General features: G+C 47.0%; 1 protein-coding gene across 1 annotated transcript in view; it reads right to left on the bottom strand.

Annotated features, from left to right (window-relative positions):
* Positions 1-10,405, bottom strand: part of LOC140185536 (homeobox protein BarH-like 2) — a 44,738-nt gene extending 34,333 nt beyond the window's left edge. The window contains exon 1 of the mRNA XM_072238870.1: positions 10,080-10,405. Coding sequence (XP_072094971.1) covers positions 10,080-10,329 — 250 coding nt within the window. The 5' untranslated portion in view covers positions 10,330-10,405. The remainder of the gene's footprint in view (positions 1-10,079) is intronic.
* Between the last annotated feature and the right edge of the window lie 13,784 nt (positions 10,406-24,189).

Below are 24,189 nucleotides of genomic sequence, written 5' to 3'. Positions count from 1 at the left end.
CAGCGTAGGGAAGTATACGGTCATACACTTTGGTAGAAGTAGTAAAGATGTGGACTATTTTCTAAATGGGGAGAACATTCAAAAGTCAGAGGTGCAAAGGAAATTGGAATCCCTTGTGCAGTACTCCCTAAAGGTTAACTTGCAGGTTGAGTTGGTGATAAGGAAGGCAAATAGAATGTTAGCATTCTTTTCAAGAGAACTAGAATATAAGAGCAAGGATGTAATGCTGAAGCTTTGGGTGAGTCTAGGACCAGAGGGCACAGCCTCAAACTCAAAGAGGGATGTCCATTTAGAACGGAGATGAGGAGGAATTTCTTTATTCAGAGAGTGGTGAATCTGTGGAATTCATTGCCACAGGTGGCTGTAGAGGCCAAGTCTTTGAGTACATTTAAAGCAGAGGTTGATAGGTTCTTGACTAGTCAGGGTGTTACAGGGAGAAGGCAGGAGAATGAGGTTGAGAGGGATAATAAATCAGCCATGATGGAATGGCGGAGCAGACTTGGTGCGCTGAATGGCCTACTTCTGCTCCTATATCTTATGGTTATTTTCACCCATTTTCACTTCTCTCTATGCCTCCCCATATCTCTGCAACTGTGAATTAGTCTTGTTCCAAACTTTTTTCCAGTTCTAATGAAAGGCCACCGAAGGAGCTATAATCTTTCTTTTCCTTTACAGCACTCAATATCCTCCCAGCTATCATATTGTGGCAAGCATTTGGCCCATGATGACAGGTGCAAAAAGCTTGTTTAACTCAACAGCCATTCTTATCACGAAAAGCACAAAAACAGACCAGGTACGATGACCCAAGGAGAGAACAGTTTGGCCTCGTACAGACGGAGGTGGTGATTATCACAGACCTCGGTTAGTCAAGGTGACCCACAAACACACAAAAACGAGTAACTGTATAACCCAAGCTAAAATGTAACAATAAATGAACTTAAACATCCCACCATAATCACACAAGTGCATTTTTAAAAAAGATCAATAAGTAACACTGGCCACCAGGAATGCTGGGGTGAGCTGTCAACCATGCCCCCCCCCCCAGAATACCACATTGCCCCCACCTGAGGGGTCAACCGTCCCCAGCTACCCCAGAATTCACAACAAAGTCCAAGAGTTCCAAGAGTTCTGGTGGTGGTCGATGCTGCTGACTGGGGTGCTGGGGGGTGTCTGGAGCCCCTCCAGGGGAGGCACGGTTTGGTGAGGCAAGAGGCAGGGCAGCCAGAGTGTCTCTTCCTTCCTTCAGCCTTGCTGGGCCAGTGGTGGCCAAGGGCCGTTACGGTGCTAGCTGACCCCGGTGCAGCACGACTATCTTCTGCTGCTCAGGCAACCGCACCCAATATACCACACCGGAGATGCGGTTGAGCACTTCTCCCAAACCCTCTCGGTAGCTCCTCAGCTCGGGGGAATAGTCCCTTCTTCCAGGAGGGGCAGTAGGCCCATACTTATGCCCACCCCCCCCCCCCAGCTGTGGGCATCATAAGCCCATTTTTGGCAGCTGCTGGCTGCACTTTGGTTCTGCTGAGCTGCATCGTGAACGGCCCACAGATGCCACTGAGGTGCTGCAGCTAATCCAATCCCTAGGAATCTCTTTTATGGGGGGGGAGGGGCCAGCTCCTGCCTGAACACGAGCACAGTGGGTGTACACCTAGTGCTCTCCTGAATACAACCCTAGGGGTAGGTGACGGTCCCAATCGCGCTGGTGCTGGCTGACGAGGATGGTAAGCTGCGTAGCCAGGGTACGGTTAAAGTGCTCCACCAGCCCATCACTCTGCAGGTGAAGGGGATGGTCCGTGTCTTGGAGATTCCCAGATGCCGGCTGACCTCACCAAACACCCACTCCTCAAGGTCATGCCCCTGTCACTGTGGAGTTCCTCGGGGGCGCCGAAACGGCAGAAGAACCCCTCCACGAGTCTCTGAGAGGTGGTGGTGGTGGCACTTTGGTCCAGGCCTGTGTATGCCTCTGACCACTTTGTGAAGTAATCCATCGCCATGAGTACGAGGCAGTCCCTGGCATCGATGAAAGGGAAAGGGCCCAGGATGTCCACCCCAACGCGCTCCATTGGGGCCCCTCATCAGGTACTGCTGCATTGGCGCCCTAGGCTGGTGGCCCGGCCCCTTCTGGGACGTGCAGGCCTTGCAGCAGTGCGCGAACAGCTCTACATCCTGCCTGTACCCAGGCCAGTAGAAGTGTTAGCGCAGCTTGCCCAACGTCTTTGCAACCCCGAAATGGCTGGCCCCCAACAGCCCGTGCGCCAACAGCAGCACCGTGGTGCGGATCCCCTGGGGGAACCACCAGTTGCAGATCTCTGTCCCCGTCGGACAACTGCCACCGCTGAAGCAGCAACCCGTCACTCACCTCCAGCGTTGCCCACTGCAAGACTCTGGGTCCAGGGGCACTCCGGCCATCATCCCACGCTCAGCTACCTCCTTAACCGGGCCAGGACGGGACCACTCACGTGCTCGCTGGGCAACTGCTGGTGGCCCATAGTGCGGAGGTCGCCACAAGCTGCCAGCTGAAGTGCCACCATCACCACTTGCCCCCCGGCTCCGCTCCTTGAGGCGGCGACAGTAGCGACACTCGGTGGCCTCACAGGGACGGTGAGAGAAGGCATCAGCATTTCCATCAGTGCTGCTGCATCTCAAAACCGTAATCTTGGAGCGCCTCCAAACGCCGCGCCAGCTGCCGCTCAGGATCGCGGAAGCTCAACAGCCAGGTCAGCAATGCAGGGTCCGCGCCAAGTAGTAACCGTCGGCCGAAGAGGTAGGGCTGGAAGTGGTGGAGGGCCTGGACCAAGAGCTCCCGGGACGTGGCACAGTAGTTCCATTCAGAGTAGCTCAGGGCGTGTCTGAAATACGCCACAGCGTGTTCTCCTTGGTCCCCCTCCTGCGATAGCACTGCATCAAGCCCCCTGTCGCTGGCATCTGTGTTGCAATGAAGGGGTGTGCTGGATCAGGGTATGCCAGCACCGGGGCCTGGGTGAGCGCAAATCGGAGCTGGTCGAAGCCGACATCAGAGGTATCAGTCCAAGTGAAGCACCTTCCCTCCTTGGTGAACTGGTGATGGTGGTGGTCCTCAGTAAACTGGTGGTAATATGATGCCAGCCCCAGGAAGCCGCGAAGCTCGGAGACATCGTGGGGGGTGGGCCATTCCCTGTCCACCACCACCTTCTCAGGGTCCGTCACCACTCCTCCGCACTCACCACGTGCCTCAGGAACTTCATCTGGTGGCATTGTCAGGGCTGAGGTGCAGGTTCGGCTGATGGATGGTGGCGAAGACCTCTTCCAAGCTCCATAGGGCATCGGCAAAAATGACAGCATGCACTTGGAGATCGTCCACAGTGACTCCGTGGAACGTGAACCAGCACCCTCTCCATCGGTCTCTCGAATGTGGCCGGGTCATTACACAGGCCAAACGGACATGCCAGAGCCTTTGATTAATGGTGAAGGCAGCCTTGGGCCGAGCCTTCAGGGCCAGTAGCCTCTGCGGTGATCGAGGGAGCTGAACCAGGGCGAACCCGCGATATGGTCGAGGGCATCATCAATTCAGGACAGCGGGTAGCAGTCCTTCTAGGTCATGACATTGAGATGGCCGTAGTCTCTCAGAACCACCACGGCCCAACTTTCTTCCTGACCAACACTGCTGGGGCTGCCTACGGGCTGTCAGAGGGCTCAATGATGCCAGCCACTGCCACCTCCGCTACCTGGCATTTGGCAAGGGCCAGGCGGGATGGGCTGGGCATCCCCAGCATTAATGCGGTGTTGGACCAGCCATGTGCATCAGCAGTCCTTGTCCCTGGCTGTGGAGATATGGATGTGCTGGTCCACGAGGTCCTTCAGCCGCTGCTGCTGGTCCTGATCCGAGCCCTCGCTGCTTCACTGCCACAGGTCTCGCGCCGCCTGGGTGGTCTCGCTGGGGGATGCTGCCAATGTTGTTGTTCTGCGTCGATGTGGTTGCTGACGACAGGGACTCGGTGAGCCCTGACAGAGTTCTCTGGGAAGGCACGATGCTTGTTCCCCAGGTCCTCCCTCCGGGTCAGCGTCCCATCTTCAGGAGCCCAGCCCGAGGGTGCGGGGGAGGCATACTGCTCCGTCCCTCGACTTAGGGTGCTCTATCTGACATCATAGCTCTTCAATTGTGCTGTCAATTTCTAATCCCACTCCTGACACCAATGTGGCGAGCATTCGGTCCATGGTGACAGATGCGAAAAGCTCGTTTATCTCAACAACCATTTTTATTGTGATAAACACAAAAACAGACCGGGCGCTATGACCCGGGGAGAGACCCCACTCAGTCACATCCAGATGGGGGAGGTGATTATTACACACCTCGGTTATGGTCAGGGTGACCCACAAACGCACAAGCAAATAACTGTATAACCCAGCCTAAAATGTAACAATAAATGAACTTGAACATCTCACTACAATCCCACGAGCACATTTTAAAACAGTAACAATAAATAGCGCCAGCCGCCATAAATGCAGGGGCGGTCTGTCGACTACTTCCCCTCCCGAGCGCTACAATACATTTACTTTATCCTATTGTATTTCTGCATTCATTCTTTCACATGTCTCTGACTTAAGTTTCATTTGTTATTTTTCTCTTCAACTGACTGTCTTCCTTATCACTGGCAACTGCACAGCCAATTTTTGTTTCTGCAAGCTTCTTTACTACATTAACTATTATTTGTAATCAGTGCAAAAAGGAAGGCACTGGACACTGAGCTCTTTGGAATCACACGTGTGACACCCATCAACTATTAAACTTTTGCTTCCTGCCACTGTCAATTTTGGAGTCAATTTCCCCTCTCTCTTAGATTCTATCCATGAGCTTTACTATTTTGTCCATCCTGCCTCATGGGGTCTTATTAAGTTCTTTACTGAAATCTAAGTAGATGACATCAAAAACTCTGCATTCATGGACCCTCCTTCTTAACTCCTCAGAAAATTCAGTCAGGATTGTCAGGCAGAAATTCGCAATGGTTGTCCTCGATTAATCTTTGGTGTGCAATTGCTTGGTTTATCCCTTCCTCCCTTGTTGAAAAATGTTGCAACATTAGCAGTTCTAAAATCCTGTGACGCCCCACTTAAAGCAGGGAGGGCTGAAGAGTGAAGGGCGGAGGACACACACGATAAGCATGATTCTCCTTAACCAGAATGAAAGTGACATTGTTTGCCGATGTAACCCATGATTGACAACTGTAGTACTAGGACAGGAGTCACTGCATCACCGTCTGCCCCAGTATAAAGCAGTGGCACAGCGTCCACAGTCACTCATCTGTGTAATAGGAGTTTGGTATGTACCACCATCATTTAGATTGTCATTCACACCTTAACTCTACCATCTGCAAAGTCTGCAAACCCCACCGACTTCAAAAATAGGTAGTGATGCGTTATCAGAGAGGGTGGCTATTACAGGGACCACTGATTCTTGATGATAATGACACTAGCATCAACATTTTGCGCCAACCTTTGGAATGAGTTTCTCTTAGAACATCAGGGTTTCTGTTGGAGCAGAACCAGAACTATATTATAGTTAATTTCATAAACAATAGATTGCATTTATAAATGGGTGGCAAGTCCACAGTTCCTTACTATGTGCGAAGACATTGACACTCATGGTGCTATATTTGCTCCGAGACCCTTCCGTGACTGGGAGTGAAAGTGTATCCCACTGATAGACAGCAGACAGGCTGGAGACAGCATGGATATATGAGTGCATCTGCATGTGTGTGTGTGCACGATGATAGAATGATGCTTCACACACAACAAGCTGGAGGAACTCAGCAGGCCAGGCAGCATCTACGGAAACGAGTCAATGTTTCGGACCTGATGACTGGTCTCGGCCCGAAACATCAACTGTTTACTCTTTTCCAGCATTTTCGGTGTGTTGCTTGGATTTCCAGCATCTGCAGATCTTCTCTTGTTTGTGATAGAATGAAGCTTGTCCATGTTAACTCAACTGCTTATATCTGGGAATGTCATTGTTGACAGACAGGAATGGGAAGGAGCTGCCATATGCACAGGCAAAGTACCCTGGAATGTTAACATGTGCACTTGTATATAAGAACCAGCCACAGAGCCTGAGTTTTCGATAAGACGTATATCAATAAGTTAACTCAACAAGTGCACTCCAAGCTGATGCAGAGCAGCCAGTCTGTAACTCAGCTTTTTATTTTGCCCAGTATATTAATATCATTCTTTCCTCTCTCATTTCTCTTTTAACATGCTCATTTCTACTTTGTCTTGTATTCTCTTTTAGTTTTGTACACAATATCTTTCCCAACTTTCCTTCACAAAGAGAGAGGCTCGTACCCAAGCTACGAGCCTGCAGCAGGATGTGCAGTAGATGGGTAAAGTGAGAGGGCAAGAAGTTGGCAAATGAGGTACAATGTGAGGAAATGTGGGCCATGTACATTAGAAGAAAGAATTTTAAATAATTATTTAACTTGTGACTATAAAAGGTTGTGATCCAAAGGTATCTTGACATCCTAGTACATGAAACATGTAGAGTAAGCATTCAGGTAGAGCAAGCAATTAGGAAGGCTGATGGAATGTTGGCTGTTAGTGAAAGAGGCATAGAGTATAAAGGTAAGGAAGCTCTGAGGCAGCTTCACTGGTGCTCTGGAGCACTACAAACAGCTGTGGTCTCCATATTTAAAGGATGACACACATGCACTAGGGATAGCACAGAGAAAGCTCGCTGGTTGACTCCTGGGATGAAGAAGTTGCTGTATGAAGTGAGGCTGAGTAGATGAAACCTGTGCTCATTGGAATTTAGAAGTATAAGAGGATTAACAGGGTGGACAGTTAGAGGAAGCTTCTCCCAGTGGAAGTATCTGGATCCAAGGGGCGTAGTTTCAGAAAAAAAGGGATCATCCATTTAATATGGTAGCAATAAAGAATTTGGCAGCTGGTTGCTCTTAATAAATGGGTGAGATGGAGGGTTAAGTTATCATCCAAGTGACTCGCAACAATCTTGAGTCCACACCACTACTTCTCCAAAGGTCAACACATAACTGTGGATACAGAAAACTGGCAATAATCTCAAATAGGAACGTTCACAGATGCTGCCCGACCAGCTGAGTGTTTCAAGCACGTTTTGGTTTTTGTTTCAGATTTCAGTGAATGTGGTTTCATATTACTCAGTGGCTTGGAGCCGTGGACATAGTCAAATGCTCAGTGGTGTGGAGCGGAATACTGCCCGAATAGTCAGTGGTGTGGAGCACTGGATGTGGTCACTGTGGCCATTTCTGTTGCAGTGGAGGAGAGAGAAAAAGGCTATAGTGAAAGGGATTCAACTGTAAGGGGAGGAGCCATGGTTTCTGTGGCTGTAAGAGATTCCAGAATAGTCTCTCTCACTGCATTTCAGAGGGGGAGCAGGAGTAATCTAGAGTCAGGGTACATATCAGTGCCAATGATATAGGTAACAAGAGGAATGGGGTCCTCAATGTTGAATACAGAGTTGGGAAATAAGTTTAAAAATAGGGCATTAAAGGCAGTAATCTCAGGATTATGACCAGTGCCACATGCTAGCCAGAGTAGAAATCAAAGAATAAATCAGATAAGTACATGATCAGGGGAATGCTGTAAAGTGAAAGGACTTGCATTCTTGGGCCACTGGAACTGGAGGAACGTAGTCACAGTGAAAAGGCACAATGTAATCACCTGCAACTGTAACCTGCGTAGAGACCGGGCTAACTAAATCAGTAACCGTCCTGCAGAGGAGGAATTCCTGGAGAGTGCATGAACTTCTACATTGAGAAAAGTGAGGCTGCAGTAGGGAAATTGGTGGGATTTAAGGCTGATAAATCCCCAGGGCCTGATAATTTATATTCTTCAGCACTTAAGGAAGAGGCTCTTGAAATAGTGGATGCATGTGTGATCATTTTCTAATATTTTAGACTCTAGGTCACTTCCTACAAATTGCTAGGCAGGGTGTTATTAAGCTGGAAAGAGTGCAAAGAATATTTATGGGGATGCTGCCAAGATTCAAAGTCATGAGTTATTGGGAAATGAGGAGCAAACTAGGATGTTATTCCTTGGAGCATGGGAGACTAAGGATGTGCAAACAATAAAAGTGAGCAAATGTCATTCAGAACTGAAGTTCACCAAAGTAAGTTCACATTGTGATAGTTGCAGGCCACAGCAGAGATGAGTCAACCTCATAAGATGAGAGGCGAATGATTTAAAAGGGAACTGAGGGGCAACTTCTTTAAATAGAGGGTGGTGTTCATATGGAACAAACTTCCAGAGGAAGTGTCTGAGCCAGGTAGAATAACAACATTTAAAAGGCATTTAGACAGGTACAGTACACGAGTAGGAAAGGATTAGAGGGATTTGGGCCAAATGCAGACAAAGGACACTAGCTCACATGGGCAATTTGGATAGGGTGGACAAGTTGGGCTGAAGGGCCTGTTTCTGAGCTGCCTGACCCTATGACTGGTCAGAGCAGATGTTCCTGATGGTGAAGCCATCTGGAATCAGGGGGTCACAGCCTGATGATGAGGAGGTTGTCTATTTTAAATGGAGAGAAGGAGAAATTTCTCCACCCAGAGAGTGTGAACCTGTGGCATCCTCCCCCTCAGGTGGAGGTGGAGGCCAAATCACTTAAGAAGGAATTAGGTACATTTATGATGAAAAAAGAGATTGGGACTACGAGGAGAAATCACAAACCAAATTTTGACAATCAGGATTGAATGGTACAGCACCCTCTGAGGGCTGAATGGAAGGTTTGTATTTTCTATGCTTGAACTGAGCAATGGTGTGAGGCACTGGTCAGTGGTGTGGTGCACTGGATTCAGTCACTGGTCAGTGGTGTGGTGCACTGGATACACTCACACTGGTCAGTAGTGTAGGACACTGGATACACTCACACTGGTCAGTGGTGTGGTATACTGGATACTGACATGTTGTTTGATTTGAGGAAATATGTAGTCAAACTCATCACAGTTGTGAAAATCTGGATACTTTCACACTGGCCTTTGGTGTGAACACTGGATACAGTGACGGTGGTCAGTGGACAATAGTACTGGACACAAAGGCTATGTTTGTTTTCCTTGGAGCAGACAACACTGACAGTGAACTTGACAGAAGTGTACGCTGTTATGAGGATAGTGCAGACAGAAAGAAAATTGGCCCCTGCAGAAGTGTCCAGAACTAATGAGCATCCCCTCCCCCACCTTCTTATTTTGGCAACTTTCGCCTTCCTTTCTAATCATGATGATGGGTCTCAGCCTGAAATGTCGACTGTTTATTCATTTCAAAAGATGCTGCCTGACCTGCTGAGTTCCTCCAGCCTTTTGTGTGTGTTGCTTTGCATTTCCAGCATCTGCACACTCTCTTGTGTTTATAATAAGCATAACTTTAAGGTGAGGGTTAAGAAAATTAGAGCAGATCCGAGAAAGAACTTTTTTTTAACAGTGGTTGACATCTGGAGTGTACTGATTGTGTCGTGGAGGCTGAGACTCTTACAACATTTACCAGTATCAGGATGAGCAGTTGAATTGCCTAGATGCGGAGGGCTGGTGAATAGGGATTATCAGAATGTCTGTGTGCCCTATAACCTACCATATTGACACAAATTATTGGCGTGAAGCAATGGTTACAGTCACTGGTCAGTAGTGTGGAGCACTGGATCCAGCCACTGACTGGCACACTCAATACATTCATACTTTTCAGTGGTGGAGCGCACAGAATCCAGTCCCCGGTCGACGATGTGGGGCTCTGAATACCCTCACACTGCTCAGTGACATGGGGCCCTGTAGACAGTCCCCAGGCAGTGGGTAGCTCTGCGTGCAGCCACACGCGCTACAGGCACACGGCAGTATTACCTCTTGAGGAGATCTGACAGAGAGAACTGTCGGGAACTTTACTCAGTGTGGAACCGTCGGTTACGGATCCCGTACCACAGCCGTCCCGGGATGACTTAAACTTCCAGCGTTGCTGCATCTCGGGGAACGGTCGGGTTTTAGAGAGCGCAGGTGGCGGGGTCCCGGGCTGGAGCGCACGCCTGTCCGCGCTGGACACCGGCGCAGCGCACGACGCGACCGACCGACCGACCGACACAGCGCTCGTACCGGCACAAGAGTGCAGCGCCTGCGGGCGGGCGATGAAGCCGACTCGGGAGCCCGGGGACAGGTCCGGACACCCGCGGCTCTCCCTGGACAGGATCTCATCGATCATGAAAGTCTTGTAGCGCCGACTGTCCGACGTGTGCAGCCCCGATGCGGTGGAACACTGCATGGCGTGAATCTCCGCAGAGAACTTCTCCCGAGTGCGCTCCGCTCTCTCTGACCCGCAGCTCCGCCCGCAGCCCTTTATAAACATCTTCCCAACGCGAGCAGAGCCAGGCGCCCCATCAATCACCCGCTCCCCGTGGCCAGCGGCAGCACCGGGACCGCAGCCTACTGGCAGGGCTGAGCGACAGGGCGGGGGAGGGAAAAGTGGGTGGGGCGGATCGACACGGGAGTTTGATAAACTGGTGGGTGAGCAAGGGCAAGGGCGGTTGAAGAGGAGAGTGTGTAAGCCCTGCTCCCGCTGACACCTCCCAGTCTCCATTTAGCGAGTAGAATTCTCCTCGTTCCAGACTCATCACCTGCAGCCTATTTAACCCCGGTTCTCATCCACAGTCCTTGTTTGCTCATCGAATCAGCTGGCCTCAAACATTTGCTCCTCACTCACTCGCCCTGCCTACAATTTACCTTGTTGCCTGTTGTGTTTAGTTTCTGTTCTCTCTTGTTTTGTGACCCCTTGGTGGCTTGTTATTTTGCAGTCTATTAATAAAGTTATTGTTCACCACTGAATTGTCTCCGCTGTGTCACAATGGGGCGCTGGGAACGGACCGAAATGCAAGACACAGACACTGAAGTACAAGGAACAGTACTTGACTAGAGTAGGGATGTGACAGGATTCAGACCAGGAGCAGGGACAAGAACACAGACTTGGGCTAGGACATGGACTAGACACAGGGAACCCGGACAAGGAACTATGAACCAGGAGCCTGGGTTTGGACTCCAAGCCAGAGACTGGACAAGGACCCAGGACCTGGGTCTTGCCTCGGGCTCGGGCTCCAGAACTAGGCAAGGACATGACATGGCTACAGGACAGGACGTGGCTGGGGTCTTGGCTCTCCAGGCTTGGAATGCGGAGGCTGATAACTCAGAGGCTGGAGCTCGGAGACAGACTGAGAACTGTATATCAACATAGAACCGGGACTTATCCTTCGAAAAGCTGGGACTCATCTTTAACATGACACTAACATGAGACAGGACAGTACATAGACATAGAACCGGGACTTATCCTTACACAAGCCTGGACTCAACTTCTTCTCCACACCAAGGTGGGACAGATCCATCCGTCGGGTAACAGCAGAACGGCCGGACTTACCCAACAGAGGCAAAGACGAGACAAGACAGATTCTCCCTGCAGGGCAACGGCAAAATGGCCTGACTTACCCCACAGAGGCGAGGTGGATGAAGAACAGAGGATTGAGGTGAGGGTGAAGGGTGTTGGGTCCTAGAGGGTGGAACTAAGTGAAGGGGCCATGTGAGACAAAGGAGGAAAGAGTCTTGAATGAGAGAGAGAGGGCATTGAGCGTGGGGCTATTTTATATTTATTCATTTATTTAGCATTACAGCATGGAGTAGGCCCTTCTGGTCCTTTGAGCCACACAGTCTCACAACCCCCAACAACCTCGATTTAACCCTAACCTAATCAAAAGACAATTTACAATGACCAATTAACCTACCCACATCTTTGGACTGTGGAAGGAAACCGGAGGACCCGGAGGAACCCCACACATTCCATGGAATCCTTACAGATGATGCTGAAATTGAACTTTGAACTCTGACACCTTGAGCTGTAATAGGGTCACTACTTTACTGCAGTTCATGTTATATGTCATTGATTTGAGGTGTATGGGGTGTCAGGGAGGGGTAGCACCTCTGGTGGGGGAACATGTCATGTCCTTTTCAAGGTAGTTAGTCCACCTTTGGTCCCCACCTGGCACTCAGCTCTCACCTGTGGCTCCCCGTAGCTGTTTGCATGTGACAGCGGCCACACCCCGGGCAACGGCTTCGACAAGCCGGCTAAACCAGGTGAGGGTAGCCGACGGGTCTCAAACCCTCGGTGAGATAGGGAGTTGTCTATCGCAGCATGTGAAGACAGACTCCAGCAGATTGAGTGGACGAGACCAATGGAAGGTCCAACAGTCAAGAAGGCGGTCTCTGCAAGCGTTGTGGAATGTGTAGAGCGGGACAAGACACAGAAGACGTCCTGGTCATCCACTGCGCTTAGTTTCATCTCCAGTCGTCCTGACTCTGTCTTGCCACTGGATCCAGATGGGAATTGGGAAGGGAGAGTGAGGCTGACGCTGTGCAACTCTCCCTCACTTAAATTCAAATCCCGTGCTAGTCTCGACATCATCTGGTGTCAAGGTCCTCAACGACATTGACGATGGACAAATAACATATCAATGATTTGGAAGACTGCTGGTGATACAAAGATAAGTGGAGGGACAGGTAGTGTTGAGGAAGCAGGGAGTCTGCAGATGGACTTGGGAGTCCTCATGCAGGATTCTCTAAAGGTTAATTTACAGGCTCAGTCAGTTGTGAGGAAGGCAAACACAATTTTAGCTTTCATTTGGAGAGGACTAGAATATAAAAGCAAGGATGTAATGCCGTGGCGTTGATCAGACCACATTTAGACTATTGCGAGCAGCTTTAGCCTCCATATCTAAGGAGGGATACACTGGTGTTTGGATGGTACAGAGGGTTTTTTTTGCATAGTAGGGGAATTAACTATGCAAGTCCCGATGCATAGTAGGGAAAAGGCAGGTAGGTGGAGATGAGTCCATGGTCAGATCAGCCATGATCTTATTGAATGGCAGAGCAGGCTTGATGGGCCAGATGGCCTACTTCTGATCCTATTTCCTATGTTCTTATGTTCTTATATTAATGAGAATGATCTCAGGGATGAAACAGTTAATGTGTGAGCATTGTTTGATGTCCCTGGACCTGTAATCCATGGAGTTTAGAAGGATCAGAATCAGAATCAGGTTTAATATCACCAGCATATGTTGTGAAATTTGTTAACTTAGTAAATAAGAAAAGCAATTACAGTAAGTATATAAATGTATATTAAATAGCTAAATTTAAAAAGTACAAAAGCAGAAATAATATAAAATTTTTAAAAAGTGAGGTACTGTTCATTGGTTCAATGTCCATTTAGGAATTGGATGGTAGAGGGGAAGAAGCTGTTCCTGAATCACTAAGTGTGAGTCTTCAGGCTTCTATACCTCCTTCTTGATGGTAACAGTGAGAAGAGGGCATGTCCTGGGTGATGGGGGTCCTTCATGATGGATGTTGCCTTTCTGAGACACCGCTCCTTGAAGGTGTCCTGGATACTACAGAGGCTACTACCCATGATGGAGCTGACTAATTTTACAACTTTTTGTAGCTTCTTTCAATCTGTGCAGTAGTACCCGCAGCCCCGCAGCCCCGCAGCCCCGTGCCAGACAGTGATGCAGCCCGTCAGAATGCTCTCCACAGTACATCTGCAGAAGTTTTCGAGTGTTTTAGGTGACAAACCAAATCTCCTCAAACTCCCAATGAAATATAATCGCTGTCTTGCCTTCTTTATAGCTGCATCGATATGTTGGGACCAGGTTAGATCCTCAGAGATCTTGATACCCAGGAACTTGAAACTGCTCACTCTCTCCACTTCTGATCCCTCTATGAAGATTGGTTTGAGTTCCCTTGTTTTACCCTTCCCGAAGTTCACAATCAGCTCTTTCATCTTACTGACACTGAGTGCAAGGTTGTTGCTGTGACACCCCTCAATTAGCTGGTATATCTCGCTCCTGTGTGCCCTCTCATCACCATCTGAGATTCTGCCAACAATGGTTGTATCATCAGCAAATTTATAGATGCCATTTGAGTTTTACCTAGCCACACAGTCATGGGTGTAGAGAGAGTAGAGCAGTGGGCTAAGCATACACCCCTGAGGTGCACCAGTGTTGATTGTTAGTGAGGAGGAGGTATTATCACCCACCCGCACAGATTATGGTCTTCCAGTTAGGAAGCTGAGGATCTAATTGCAGAGGGAGGTACAGAGGCCCAGGCTCTGTAGCTTATCAATCAGGACTGGGGGAATGATGGTGTTAAACGCCGAGCTATAGTCAACGACTAGCATCCTGACATAGGTCACAAACAAGAGAAAATCTGCAGATGCCGGCTCCTGACATAGGTGTTTATATTGTCCAGGTCATCGAAGGCCGTGTAAAGAGACATTGAAATTGTGCGTGCCACAAATGAGATGGGATCCCATTGAAACCTAGCGAATATTGGAGGGGATGGATAGAGTGAATGTGGAGAGGATGTTTCCAGTAGTGGAAGAGTCTTGGAGTAGAGGACACAGTTTTAGAAATACAATCATGTCCCTTTAGAGTAGAGATGAGGAATATATTTTTCAGCCAGAGGGTAGTGAATCGGTGGAGTTCATTGCCATAGGTGGCTATAGAGGTCAAGTTATTGGGTATATTTAAAGCAGAGATTAATAGGTTCTTGATTCATAAGGACATTAGAGGTTATGGGGAGAAGGCAGGAGAATGGGGTTAAGAGGGAAATGGATCAGCTATAATGAAATGGCAGAGCAGGCCCGATGGGCCGAATGGCCTAATTTGTTCCAATGCGCTGTGCCTTATGGTCTTATGCAGGTGTTGACTATATTTGTGTTCTGCCAGGCATGGGGGTGGGGTTGTCGAGTGGAGATAACCCATAGCCTGGCAGTGGCAAAGGGGCTTAGCCACTCCCGGGAGTTGGGAGTGGGTGTGTCAGACTGCAAATATTGTTGATGACTGGTGCCCAGCTGGAGGTTCAGTAGGAGTGGCGAGACATTGGGAAGGCATCAGACATCAGCTGGGTCGAGGGAGACCAACCAGACTTAGAGATGGGAGCTCACTTTGCTCTTGCCTGAATAGTAATGGTGGAAAACTGCAGGAGCCACTGTGAGGCCCAGCTATCCTGGTCTACCTACGAATGGGGAAAGCTTCCTAAAAGTGTACAAGACTGTGGAAATACTACAGATCCCATTCTCTTCCATTGGGCTCATACAGTTCTCAGTCACAGTGCCTGGAGGTGTTCCCATTCTTAGCTGCAGACCTGCCACTCCCAACCACTTTAATTGAGTGATGGAATCACATTCCCTTTATGTGGAATACTGTTGTTCCCAGTCACTGAGCCCTGACCTCTTGCCAGTCCCAGTCCTTTCAATTGAAGTCCTCCCAGTTTCAATCCCTTTAGCACAAACAATGCCACTCCCATCACGTCACCTGTACCATTGCTGCTCCCAATAACTGTACTTGTTGTATTGGCATTCCAATCCTTTACCTGGAATAAAATACTACCACTCCCAGAGGGAGCACTAGTGTTCTCAATCACTTTAACAGTGTTAGAAGAATCTCACTCCTTGTAATAATGATCAGTGAGGTACGGAGAATCTGTATTTACCGACAAGTAATTTTTATAGTTTCAACTAAAAAGCACGTGGGTTCACAAACCATCTCCCTGTGTGCACCCTACTAGAATTCTCTTACACTCCATGAACAGGCAACGAAGAGAAAAGGTATTACCCGGGAAAGGAGTGTACATTGGTCAGGTGTTGCTCGTGGTCCCGATCTCCACGTGTCTGTGGGGTCCTCCTTATCCACAATGGTTGGTCTCTGGCTGCCGGAGAGTTATCGCCCCTGTGTATTTGGATCTCCTGACCCTTATACTGTTCCTCATCATTTGAACCATTGGCTCTCCATCCCATTGGCTCAAGGTCACCTGACCTACCTGGGTCACCTTCTTACTGGTCATGGTACAGGGTTACAAACCAACATTGTTCCATGGCTCTGCAAACCCCAGCCTTGTGTATTTGTGTCTTTACACTCTGACTGGTCCAAACCAGTTAAATGACGCAACCCAGACAGAGTCTAACGAGATTACAGATTGCAGGTCTGGCATTTTACAGAACAAGTAGAGCAGTAGATGTAGTGTATATGGTTTTCAGCAAGGCATTCGATAAGGTACCCCATACATGGCTTATTGAGAAAGTAAGGAGGTATGGGATCCAAGGGGATCTTGCTTTGTGGATCCAGAACTGGCTTGCCCACAGAAGGTAAAGAGTGGTTGTAGACGGGTCATATTCTGCAAGGAAGTTGGTGACCAGTGGTGTGCCTCAGGGTTCTGTTCTGGGACCTTTTCGTGATTTTTATAAATGACCTGGATGAGGAAGTGGAGGGATGGGTTAGTAAATTTGCTGATGACACAAAGGTTGGGGGTGTTGTGGATAGTATGAAGGGCTGTCAGAGGTTACAGCACGACATTGATAGGATACAAAACTGGCTGAGGAGTGGCAGATGGAGTTCATCCCAGATAAGTGTGAGGTGGTTCATTTTGGTAGGTCAAATATGAGGCAGAATATAGTATTAATGGTAAGACTTTTGACAGTGTGGAGGATCAGAGGGATCTTGGGGTCCATGTCCATAGGACACTTAAAGGTACTGTGCAGGTTGATTGTGTGGTTAAGGCATACGGTGCATTGGCCTTCATCAATTGTGGGACTGAGTTTAAGAGTCGAGAGGTAATGTTACATCTATATAGAACCCTGGCCAGACCCCACTTGGAGTACTGTACTCAGTTCTGGTTACCTCACTACAGGAAGGATGTGGAAACTAGAAAGGGTGCAGAGGAGATTTACAAGGATTGGGGAGCATGCCTTATGAGAATAGGTTGAATGAACTCGGCGTTTTCTCCTTGGAGCGGCGGAGGATGAGAGGTGACCTGATCGAAGTGTATAAGATGATGAGAGGCATTGATTGTGTGGATAGTGAGAGGCTTTTTCCCAGGGCTGAAATGACTAGCACGAGAGGGCACAGTTTTAAGGTGCTTGGAAATGGGTACAGAGGGGATGTTAGAGAGTGGTGAGTGGTATTTTACACAGAGAGTTGTGAGTGCATGGAATGGGCTGAAGGCAACTGTGGTGGTGGTGCCAGACTCAATAGGGTCCAGAATGTACAGCTTATATGTGGAATTTTCCTGTCTTTTTCCCCATTACAGAACTGTTACAAGAATCTCACCCCTTGTAATAATGATCAGTGAGGCACAGAGAATCTGTATTTATCAACAAGTAACTTTTATTATTTCAACTAAAAAGCACATGGGTTCATACCTGACCCACCTGTGCACTTCCAACTAGAACCCCTGACACTCCATGAACAGGCAACGAAGAGAAAAGGTATTACCCGGGAAAGGAGTGTACATTGGTCAGGTGTTGCTCGTGGTCCCGATCTCCACGTGTCTGTGGGGTCCTCCTTATCCACAATGGTTGGTCTCTGGCTGCCGGAGAGTTATCGCCCCTGTGTATTTGGATCTCCTGACTCTTATACTGTTCCTCATCATTTGAACCATTGGCTCTCCATCCCATTGGCTCAAGGTCACCTGACCTACCTGGGTCACCTTCTTACTGGTCATGGTACAGGGTTACAAACCAACATTGTTCCATGGCTCTGCCTACCCCAGCCTTGTGTATTTGTGTCTTTACACTCTGACTGGTCCAAACCAGTTAAATGAGGCAACCCAGACAGAGTCTAACAAGATTACAGATTGCATCTTTGGTAGGTCTGGCATTTTACAGAACAAGTAGCTACTCCTCTGAGAATGGTCTCAAGTTTATTGCTCTGATTAGATTGTCCCAGAGTCAAGAATCAGTTCAGAGTCCACAAAATGTGGGGAAACAGAGAAAACTGGTGTGTCTGCTTCCCCTGTGCATGATTAGACTGTAGTTTCTTCTGGCCAACAACAGGAATATTGCTGCTCACATTGCATCAGAAGCAGCCAGATCTACCATGGACACAGCCCTCACCACCAATGAGGGCATCTTCAAAAGGTGGTGTGTCAAGAAAGCTGGTTCATCATCATCTGGAATATTCTCTCTCTCTCTCTCTCTCTCTCTCTCTCTCTTTCTCTCTCTCTCTCTCTCTCTCTCTTTCTCTCTCTCTCTCTCTCTCTCTTTCTCTCTCTCTCTCTCTCCTCTCTCTCTCTCTCTCTCTTTCTCTCTGCTACATTTCACCTTATTTAGAGTAATGCCACTTCTCCTCTCCCCTCCAACCAGCAGTGATGATACTCCATCACCTTTACCAGATTATTATTGCTACTAATCCCATTACCTCTCACATTCCCTTTACCTGGGCTATTGCTCCTTTAAACTTGAGTGTAGTTGACTGGGCCCACATTAATAGGGCCAGGTGGCTGTATAGTAAAGTAAAGACAACTTTTGACCTACATACCCAGAAGTTGAGTAAATTTTCATATCTCTATATCTATAATAGAAGCAAGTGCCCTATACATACAGCTGCAAGGAAAGACAGAGAGACATGTATTGCTGTGTTTATCAATGCCTTCTTCTCTGACCATTCCCCCCCAAAAGAGATTTTTGGTGGTCCACAAAAATGTGAAATGTACAATACAGTAAGAAAAAGGCTACAATTGCCTGATTCTGAGAATCCTTGAGCCTTGGGAAATGCTAGTAGCCAGCAGTTATTGGGTTAAAACCATTAGAAACACTCTCCACCTCTTCAAACAAAGATCTGCAGTAGTAAAAGCTGTAGTGTCAAGGACCAGTTTGTTGATATGGGGCTTTTCAAGTCAGCCTGTGTCACAAAAGAACACCTGCTAGAAGATTTTCAAGCTGGTATTTTCTCACCTGATACGTAATCCCATTGCACATTTAGAATTCCATTTACCTAAACTATCTTGTCATCATAACAATTGCAATTGTACTTGACCACCCAGATTCAAACATGCAACTATGGAGCATGATAAAGTTACTTCAAAAAGCTAACATAGTTACAAGATAGAGGAAAGAAGAGAGTTGAAGTGCTGCTCGCGCAGGCCAAGGGATAATGGAGTGCAAAGCATGTTCGATCTAAGGGGAAGCTACAATTACTGTGTGAATTCCTGGCAGAGTTCTATGTAAGACTTCTCAGACATGAAGGGAGATAGACCCCTGAAACAAAGCCTGCTGTTGGACAGGAGTGATCTGGTCAGTCAGCAGAAGTTAAGCCTCATCAGATCATTGGCAGTTTTATCCCTGAGATAATTGTGAGTGTGCATGGCTCAACGGGAGAGGTAGAAAGAAAGGGGAATCTTGTGTCAGGTCTTGCATTAGATTAATTCAATACCTCAAACCACAACTAAAGATATTTCACTGTGAATGAGGAATACTGCTCTGCTGTCACTTATTAAATCTCTGGATCAGATGTTTACATAGCCAGCAGTATCTCAATGCTGGCCCATTGTATACTTACATTGTAGGGGAGGAAGAGACCTCAATTCTACAAATTTTACCAGCCAGATGGGGGAAGTGTGTTTATTGACAGACATGGTCAGGTGCCCCAGTTGACCAGGTAGCAATGAATGTGTACGTGGAAAGCTAGGGAAGAAATTGTAGGGCCCCTATCATAGACATTTGTGTCATCAGCAGCCATGGGTGAGGTGCCAAAGACTGGAGGGTGGCTAATGCTATACCTTTATTTAGGAAGGACTTCAAAGAAGTCTAGGTCCAATAAGCCTAATGTCAGTGGTGGGTGAGTTATTAGATGAGATTCATAGAGGTAAGATCTACATATGTTTGCAAAGGCAAGGACTGATTAAGGATGGTCAGCAGTGGCTTTGTGTGTGAGAAACCATCTCTAGAACCTGACTGAGTCTTTCGAAGAGGTAACCAAGAAGCTATATGAAGGCAGTGTGGTAGATATTGTCTGTATGGACAAGTTACCACATGGCAGGCTGGTCCATAAGGTCATGTCATGTAGGATCCAGGGCAATCTAGCCAATTGGGTACAAAATTAGCTTGATAGGATGATACAGAGTGATGGTAGAGGGTTGTTTTTCAGACTGGAGCCATGAAGGGCAACTTTTCACACAGAGGGTGCTGCATATATGGAGCAAACTGCCAGTGGTAGTCGTAGACATGGGTACAATTACAACATACGAAAGATTTTTGGGCAGGTACATGGATAGTAAAACTCCAAGAGGACCACAACCTTGTCGTAGGGTTTGGAGGCTTGTGTGCCTCACTGACCTGGAGAGCGACCTTGGCTGGAGTCAGCTCCTTGTGCTTCGACTCCTGGTAGGGTCACCCATGCCAAGCAGGTCAAAGGATAGAGACCAGACTAAGAGTGGTCCACTGGTCCTTCAGATTCGAAGGTTGCTCAGGGCTGACAACCTTGACTCGTCAAAAGCAAGTTGTTACGGAAACAGCAATGAAGTATTCTATATCTGTGTGTGACAGTATTCCTGAGTCAAAGGAGAAAAAGCTCCTGGCACGATGAAGGAAGCCTTGAACGCTGCCAAGATCAAGACCAAAATTGTTATTTGGAATGTACAAATCATGTATAACACTGGCAAGCTAGCACAAATAACTGCAGAAATGTGTTGTTACAAGCTAGAGTGGCATGCAAAAGTTTGGGCACCCCTGGTCAAAATTTCTGTTACTGTGAATAGCTAAGTGATTAAAAGATTAACTGATTTCCAAAAGGCATAAAGTTAAAGATGGCACATTTCTTTAATATTTTAAGCAAGAAAATTTTTTTATTTCCATCTTTTACAGTTTCAAAATAACAAAAAAGGCAAAGGCCTGAAGCAAAAATTTGGGCACCCTGCATGGCAGTACTTAGTAACACCCCCTTTGACAAGTATCACAGCTTGTAAACACTTTCTGTAGCCAGCTAAGAGTCTTTCAAATCTTGTTTGGGGGATTTTCGCCCATTCTTCCTTGCAAAAGGCTTCTAGTCCTGTGAGATTCTTGGGCTGTCTTGCATGCACTGCTCTTTTGAAGTCTATCCACAGATTCTCAATGATGTTTAGGTCAGAGGACTGTGAGGCCTATGGCAAAACTTTCAGCTTGCACCTCTTGAGGTAGTCCATTGTGGATTTTGAGGTGTGTTTAGGATCATTATCCTGTTGTAGAAACCATCCTCTTTTCATCTTCGGCTTTATTTTTTACAGATGGTGTGATGTTTGCTTCCAGAATTTGCTGGTATTTAATTGAATTCATTCTTCCCTCTACCAGTGAGATGTTCCCCGTGCCACTGGCTGCAACACAAGCCCAAAGCATGATTGATCCACCCCCGTGCTTAACAGTTGGAGAGGGGTTCTTTTCATGAAATTCTGCACCCTTTTTTCTCCAAACATACCTTTGCTCATTGTGGCCAAAAAGTTGTATTCAAAAGGTTCAGAGGAACATCTAAAGAAGCCTGATGCATTTTGGAAACAAGTCCTGTGGACTGATGAAGTTAAAATAGAGTCAGTGGAAGATGGACTCAGGAAAGAGCTAGCTTAGAGAAGACTGGGGAAGTGCACTAGAATGACACAGCCCATGTGACAGAGTTGATGATAGAGCTTAGGGTATGTCGATCATGAGCTTACAACATGAGAACATAAGAAACAGGAGCAGGAGTAGACCCTCTGGCCTATTGAGCCTGTTCCACCATTCAATAAAAACATAGCTGATCTGGCCGTGGACTCCAGACCCTTGCCCACTCACTTAACCCATCTATATCTCTCTGCAGACACTCCAACTCCTCTGCACAATTTGCTTTTCCACTCAACTTAGTGTCATCAGCAAACCTAGATACCCCTCTCTTATTTAAGCATAACTAGGTTAAGGCAGGTAGCAGCAACTCAGCTAAGTTTGGTTTGGAAGTGGAACAATCTGGTATTTTCTAGAAGCTGAGCAGAGAGCAGCACTGAACAGATACGGAAAGGAATAGATGGTTGTTCACATTGAGCCCTCATGTATAACTGGGGTTGGCTGCTCATTCTAGGCTGAGAATTGGCATCCATGTAAATTTAAAGCAAAGGACTGTATTATCCTTAAAATGGGGTGGAAGGCTTTGGGGGAGATCCCTTTGACCTGGCTAGTGCCAACAGCCTCACATGATGTTTGCTGGCCAGCCTATGTGGAGGGTAAGGGAGGGGCGTTGGGAGGCAGCATATAGTTAGACGTGTATGATGTTGCAGATTGATGCATGGCAGGCTGGTGTCAAACATTGGGGGAGGGGAGTGTTTGAAGAAAACACAAGGGGAAGATGTATGAAGCGAAGAATGTAGCTATGAAGTGGCGAGGCAGGAAGAAGACCTCAAGATGGAACCATCTGCAGCAGTGCAGGAGGATGTCTAACTGGGACTGTACGTGGCCACTGAAGGGAAAGAGAGACTACAGTCTGGTCGGTCCTGTCCTAGTGAGGGCAGGACCAAATCGGTTACAATATAGATTCTCCCCACAGGTACAGTACTGAGCAAAAGTCTTATGCACATGTAAACAAAGTACTGTAAAGCGAAGATGCTTTCAAAAATAAATTGAGAAGTTTCTAAATATCAAAGCAGTAAACAGTAAAAAACTAAATCAAATCAATATTTGGTGTGACCATCCTTTCCCTTTAAAATTGCATCAATTCTCCTAGGTACAAGGTCATACAGTTTTATAAGAAAATCAGCTAGTAGGTTGTTCCAAGCATCTTGGAGAACTTGCCACAGTTCTTTTGCAGACTGTAGCAGTCTTGCTTGCTTCTGTCTCTCCAGGTAATCCCAGATTGCCCTGATGATGTTGAGATCAGGGCTCTGTGGAGACCATACCATCTAAAACGATATTAAAAACCTAGGGTGCCTAAGACTTTTGCACAGTACTGTAGGTCCATGTCATAAGTGTGAATGAATGCAATGAGCAAGGAAAAACAAGCAAAAAGGAGTTACTCCTAACCTGAGTGAGTTCCAGTGCCCATTTAGATGACCACGTGCAGACTTCCCCATCGATCATATCTCAGCGGGTGATGTAAAGGACTTGTTACATACCTCATAGATATCTTGTGACTGTCTTACGAGGATGATGTAATGGTCTTGCGGAGGTCACATGATGTAGTTTTCCCGCTGATGTGAGGTCACGTGATGACATGTTCACCACGGGTATAAAAGGAGACCCCTGGGGTGATGCCGTTAGTTTTCCAGTTAGAACGTTAGCCAGATACTCCGCTCCGCTGTGTACTTGCCTTATGACGCAGTTTCGATTTAAAACAGAGTTTTACATTCTATTGTAAGGTACAAAAGTGCTGGACTGGCAGTTTAACCAATTTCTGCCAGGTTTGTTGATGTATCTTTTCAGTAATATTGGAGAGTGAAAACAGGAACCTGAAGGAGTCTTTCGACAGTTTTGGAGAGAATTGACCATTATTGAATTTATTCAAGAAAGAGTGATCTGCATGAGATAGCCTCTGCTAAAAGTGGGATAAAAGGCTGTGCAGTATCTAGTATCCAGAGGGAAAGGTCAGTGCCTTTAAACTGTTTTATTTCTGTCATTGTGAATCCTGCAGACAAGGCAAGATCCGGCTGGGATTGGCAGTGACATCGTGCCTTCGAGGAATTCTTTACTTCAGGAAAGTCTCTCTTAATTGACTATATAAATCTCTTAGACTTTTGAATTTACCATTCTAAGAACTGTGTTTGAATTTACCACTTTAAGAACTAGTACTGAGTGGTGGTTTTTTAAATGGCCGCATAGCAGTTTACTTCCGGTTAAGATTTTCGTTTGTTTATTTTTTTTATATTGAGCAGAGCTTAATAAATGTTTGATTGTTTTTATAAAACTTGACTCAATTCAATTCTATATTCATTATTGCCGGTCACGTGACAGACTGCTGTGAGAATTGTTTGGTGTGGCAGCCAAGCATGCCACATGGAGGGAAAGCTCCATTAGGGCACAAGAAAGGTAGTAAGCATTACCTAGTGAGGTAAGTTGTTGAGTGACTAATGCAAGTTGGTGGAAGTGTTCCTCCAAGGCCAGGGCAGTGATCTTTTATTGGGGAGTCACAAGAGTGCTGGGGTCAGGCAAGGAAACCATTTTACAAACCAGGTCATCCTGAAATATGGATTATGTTTGATGATCATGACATGTTCTTCCTTGTACCGGAGAAACCAAGCATAGATTATGTGATCTTTTAGTATGCCTCTATACAGTCTGCAAAGGTGATTTTGAACATCCAGTCATCTGTCATTTTAGCTCACTATCCTATTCCCATTTTGAGCTTAGTTTTTGATTACTGTGCAAAAACCTTGGGCACCCTAGCTATATATGTGGCCTAGGACTTTT

This window comes from Mobula birostris, chromosome 20 (genome assembly GCF_030028105.1).
Source record: "Mobula birostris isolate sMobBir1 chromosome 20, sMobBir1.hap1, whole genome shotgun sequence".
Classification (NCBI taxonomy): domain Eukaryota; kingdom Metazoa; phylum Chordata; class Chondrichthyes; order Myliobatiformes; family Myliobatidae; genus Mobula; species Mobula birostris.
This window is presented reverse-complemented; position numbering and strand designations above follow the sequence as displayed.